Genomic DNA, 5,664 nt, shown 5'->3' on the forward strand with positions numbered 1-5,664 from the left:
CCCTGTTTCTATTTCAAGAACCTAGAACTATAATTACTTGTAAGTTCTTTGAATATTGAAATCTAATTACTAAAAGATGACTACATTTTACTGAATTTATTCAGATGAAAAACTTAGCAGCATTTTGTCTTTTTCTATATCAGGTTTTGGGCAACACTCAAGTTATTTAGAGGAATTAGCAGTAGAAATATGTATTTTATGACTTTTTCTTGCATTCTTTTGTTTTGTTTTGTTTTGTTCTGTTCTGTTTTGTTTTGGTTGGTCACCATGGGGCTTGAACTCGGTCTGGGTGCCATCCCTCGGCTCTTCAGCTCCAGGCAAGCACTCTACCTCTTGAGCCACAGTGCCACTTATGGTTTTTCTGGTGGTTTATTGCAGGATGTGGTTTTGTGAACTTTTCTGTCTATGGTTGCCTTTCAATCATGATCCTCTTATCTGAGTAGGCAGGAGTTGATAGTGCTTAGCTTGTGATAATCCTGCTTAACTTCTGGAATGCCAGGATTACAGCTGTGTGCTGCCACATCTGGCCAAAGGTTTAGATTTTGAGTCTGGTCCATGCCTTTTGGACAAAATAAAGATATATTGAGGAAATAGCAGTAAAATTAAATCTTCTATTTAAGTATTTTAAATGTAATTTGCATCTCCTAACAATTGGCAAGATAATAAATGCAAATATTTTTTTCTTTGTTGAAATATTTCTCATTGTGATTTGGAAGTAGAGTTTAAGAAGGTAACTATTAGAACTTTAATTTTAATTTTAATTTTATTTTTTTGTCAGTCATGGGGGCTGAACTGTGAGCCTAGGCGCTGTCTCTCAGCTCTTCAGCTCAAGGCTAGCACACTACCACTTGAGCCACAGTGTCACTTCTGGCTTTTTTCTGCTAACGTGGTATTGAGGAATCGAACCCAGGACCTCATGCATGCGAGGCAAGCACTATACCACTGAGCCAACTTCCCAGCCCCTAATTTAATTTTAACTTATTTTGGGGGGGTCCGATCGTGGGGCCTGAACTCTGTCTGGGCCTGGGCGCTGTCACTCAGCTCTTCAGCTCAAGGCTAGCGCTCTACCACTTCAGCCACAGTGCCACTTCTGGCTTTTTTCTTTTTCCTTATGTGGTGCTGAGGAATCGAACCCAGGGCCTCAGGCATGCAAGGCAAGCACTCTACCACTGAGCCACCTTCCCAGCCCCCTAACTTTTATTAACCAAAGACTTTATTCATGGAATCAGGCTTTCTAAGCCAAGCTCTGTACTATTTGAGCTGTGTTCCAAGTTCTTTCATGTCTTCATTTGTTTTTCAAGTAGGCTGTCATGCTAACTTTGCTAACCTTGAAATGGGATCCTTCTGTCTCACCAACTCCTGAATAGAGAGCTGTGATTACAGGTGTCTATCACCATGCCTGGCCGCAGTTACAATTATTAATATATGTTATATCTATATTTACAACTTCATGTGTGAATTCATTTTTCTTATTAAAGAAATGGTTAAAATATATACTAATTTTCACTTAGGAAGAGTTATAGCCTTTGTGTAAAATTTTAGAGCCATATTTGTACATGGTTGTGTTTATTTGTAAAAATCTATGTCCTTATTTGAGTTTCTACTAATAATTGGATTTTTTCCCTCTTTTTGTGTGTGTGGGGGGGGGGGGTGTGGGATGGGAGTAGTGAGACGAGCTCAGGGTTTGGGTACTGTCCCTGAGCTTTTATTTGCGTAAGGTTAGCACTCTACCACTTTAAGCCACAGGGCCACTTCCAGTTTTTGAGTAGTTACTTAGAAATGAGTCTCAGGACGTTTCTGCCTGGGCTGGCTTTGGACTGTAATCCTCAGTTCTCAGCCTCCTGAGAAGTTAGGATTACAGGCATGAGCCACTGGCACCTGGCTGCAATGGAGGCTTTAAAAGTAATTTTTAGTAAGGATTTATTATAAAAGTAGATGGTACAGATGTCGGTGGCTCACACTTGTAATGCTAACTACTGAGGGGCTGATGGCTGTGGATCATAGTTGGAAGCCAGTCTAGGCAGTAAAGTTCATGAGATTCTTATCTCCCAAGTAGATACAACAAAAAACAAAGCTGTTGGGACTGCATGGGAGCTCTCTCTCTCTTTGTCTCTCTCTCTCTCTCTCTCACACACACACACACACACACATGCATACACACACACACACACAGAGTTAAATAGGGACGAATAAAGACTGGATGGCAACTGTTATCTGCTGCTTTTTAATTCTTTCTGAGCTGAGGCAGTACATGTGGCCATGTTGTCTAGCCACTCCCAACCATTAGACGGGGGGCTGTGTGGCCAAGAGGGATGCTTCTTGTAACAATAAAAAATACAGTTGAAAAATAATTTAAAGGTGTATTTGATAATAAAATACAGGGGCTTACACACTTCAAGAAATAACTTTTCTTTCTTTGGTTTCAGAGTCTCCACAACCTGTTGCCTTAGTTGGACATGATGATGACTGGAGACTGCAACAGCAAGATACCTCTAACTCCAATAATTCTAATGTCAAAACATTGTTTAATTGGCTTTCAGAAACACTTGCAAATGCACGCCATTCTGATGCATCTCTGACAGACACAGTGAACAAAGCCTTAGGATTGAGTACTGATGATGCCTATGAAGAAGAACTGAGACATGAGTATGAGTTAAACTGTGCATCAGATAGGAAAGATTATGTGCAGTCAAATTGCACAAAAATTGAAAATGTACATTTTAAGAATGCTCAGAGTCCACAGCTGGAAGCTGACACATCTTTACAGTTTCCTGTTACTATTTCTGCTGGTGAAATAGGCACTGGCCATAAGCTGCATTTGATAGAAGTGAGCATGTTTTTTGGTTATCTTCGTTTACTTTTGTTAGAAAGTTTATATGTGAGAGGGAGAGAGGGTAGGAGGGTGTGTGCTTTGGGTTTTTTTGTTTGTTTGTTTTTGAAGAATTAAGAAGTACTTCTAAGTAAAGATGTCTGTCCTGGAGGGTACTTATAACTTGTTACCAAGAGATAAATGCTGAAGTAGTTGTTTTCCTTCCTGCTTATAGGCTTTATATGTAGTCTAAGGTTTCCCTGTTGTGATGAAAGTAAGGCTGGACAATGTTTGTCAAAAAAATGGCCTATTGGGAGTTAATTCATATTGTTTCATAATAAAATTGAGTCCTCAAAACTTTGGCCACTTTCTGCTAGCAGTAACAAAACTCAGAGGTGAAGCAGATGAAGCAACTGAACTCAGTGCACCAGTGTAACAAATAAGGTTAGGTACTTTGTATTTCTCATGCAAATAGGAATCCAATTTAATTATGGTGTGTGCTTAGAGTACTGATTTCTAGCTGAGAAACAGTCTTGTGTCCCTGAAGAAATGTCTGCATCAATTGAGAACAATACTAGATGGCACCGTATTTCCTAAAGGCTTATTTCTAAATTATTCTATTTTGGATAAAAGTCATATATATATATATATATATATATGGAGCCATTCTCCATGTAATTTTGAGATGTTTATTTTAGGGGTGAAATATTGAGAGGCTTATATGATGAGAAATATATAGTAGGCATTGGGATACTAATCTATATTATTAATACCTTCCAATATATTTAATACATTGTTGATAGAAGTGAGCTGACCACAGCTTGCGATCTGTTTTGTAACTATAAATTATGCCCATTCATTTTGGTATTGTTTGTGACTACGTTTACCCTACAATGACAAAATTTAGTCCTACAAAGCCCTAAATTACCTCTTGTCTGGTGCTATATCTTTAAAGTATAAGTAAAGGAGTAGTTACTCCTTTAATTCATTATCAAAGTAATGTTTGGAAAGGGGAAATAAAAGACTAGATATATAATAAATAGTTATTATATTGTTGTTAGTCTTTTGTAATACTTAAATTGAAGGTGGAATTTCCTGTGAAAAATAATTGTCTGTTTTTTTTTAATGACTTGAAAATAAAGCTATTGAATATGTACTTTAATTTTTAGGATGCAAATTTAATTAACGTCAATAATTTTGAAGAGTGCAGTTTGTGTCCCACTGTTCCCATTGAACATGGATTCCATAGACAACACTCCAAGTCAAGTAATGTTGAAGAGACTGAAATACACTGGAAATTGATTCCCATTACAGGTAATGCAAGTATCCCAAGAGATACATTAAACCATTGGGCAAGAATAGTTTGGCAGATGTTCAAAGATTGTCATTTGCAAACATTGTAATTTCTCTGTGTACAGCTACATGGTCTTACTACTCCCAAGTGCTTATTCATGTTTTTAAAATATTTTTGGAAATGCTTTCAAGGCACAACTTTGCTATTCCTTTCTTTTTTTAAACGTTAGAAAGGAAATAACGAGCAACTTATTGCTGAAAAGTTGCCTTCTTGTGACTTACAACCTATGAGACCTCCAAAGGTTCTAAGAAGAATTTCCAAGACTAGAATTTCCATAGGCTTTTAAACACTTTCTCTACTTGGTACCTTGCTAGAAAGATCAAGAAGCCTGGCCATGATAATGGTAAGGGAACCAGTCCTTCTTTCTGAACTGCAGAAACCAGCTTGAGACACATAGAATAGAGAAGTTGATAGGTGATGATTATCCTAATAGTTCTGCATTTAAACACCTTAACTTGATGGGGAGAGTCTTTTGAAGCAGTACATCTAGGTGTTAGGCTGTCATCACCTGAAGGAAAAGGAAGCAACTTTCCATTTTTGAATAACTCTTAGGCAAAAGGTATAATGTTCTGATTTCTAAACGTTTGGGGTTATCTGAAAGGTGCTTGATAGTCAGTGAAGAGAGTCTACAAATAATGGGTACTTTTCTTCAGGAACAAATGCAAGAAGTCCAGAAGACCATCTGGGGAAACATGATGAGAAACAAACACCAGGTGAGAAGGCTTTCTTTAAGTTCTGCTAAATACAAAGAATTTTGGACAGTATCATATTTATATTTCAATCATTAAATTGAATTACATCACATTCTTACTATGGAGTTTTTGGGGAAGTCACTGAATATTCATAGTTATTTTCTTCATTTACAATAGATAATGATTTGTAATGTGTTCCTAATGCATTTCTGAAAAATATCACATAAGAATCTCCGGAGCCTATATATAATATTTATTATATAATGTCCAGATAGTTTAAGACAATTCCATACAGACAACTCTGGACATTATTTTCCTGCTAAAGAGTGGTGATATTTTTGTTTCCATTATTTTGTAGCTTGTATCTTACAACAGAAATCTTAAGCATGTGGGTGTTTTTTTGTTTGTTTGCTTGTTTTAGTTGAAACTGAAAACTAAATGATTTAGTAGATCCTACCCTTTTGGAATTTAAAAAAAGAAAAAAAATAGCTCCTCCAGAAAATGATGATTTATAAAGTACAAAAATAATATAACATACAGGAAAGTTTATACAGTTTTAGTATATATTTCATAGAAGCTTAATATCTGTATACACTGTGACCAGTACCACCCAAGACAATATATATTTTCAGCACCCTAGATTTCCTTCTGTATCTTTCCATTCTGTACTTCACCTGTTCAGAGCAGGTAACCATTAATTAATTTCACTTACTTTACCATAGGTTTAGTTTTGCCTCTTGAACTTCAGACAAATGGAACCCATACAAGTCCTTGTGTGTTTGATTCTTTTTTTTTTTTTTTTGGGTCCA

The 5,664-nt window shown here is 36.6% G+C and overlaps 1 protein-coding gene across 1 annotated transcript in view; it reads left to right on the forward strand.

Annotated features, from left to right (window-relative positions):
* The window catches only part of LOC106001531 (protein FAM208A-like), a 102,848-nt gene that overhangs the window by 83,969 nt on the left and 13,215 nt on the right, over window positions 1-5,664 (forward strand). Inside the window, exons 6-8 of the mRNA XM_013036622.1 lie at window positions 2,427-2,827; window positions 3,979-4,123; window positions 4,817-4,876. Coding sequence (XP_012892076.1) covers window positions 2,427-2,827; window positions 3,979-4,123; window positions 4,817-4,876 — 606 coding nt within the window. The remainder of the gene's footprint in view (window positions 1-2,426; window positions 2,828-3,978; window positions 4,124-4,816; window positions 4,877-5,664) is intronic.

This window comes from Dipodomys ordii, unplaced genomic scaffold (assembly GCF_000151885.1).
Source record: "Dipodomys ordii isolate 6190 unplaced genomic scaffold, Dord_2.0 Scaffold308, whole genome shotgun sequence".
Lineage (NCBI taxonomy): Eukaryota > Metazoa > Chordata > Mammalia > Rodentia > Heteromyidae > Dipodomys > Dipodomys ordii.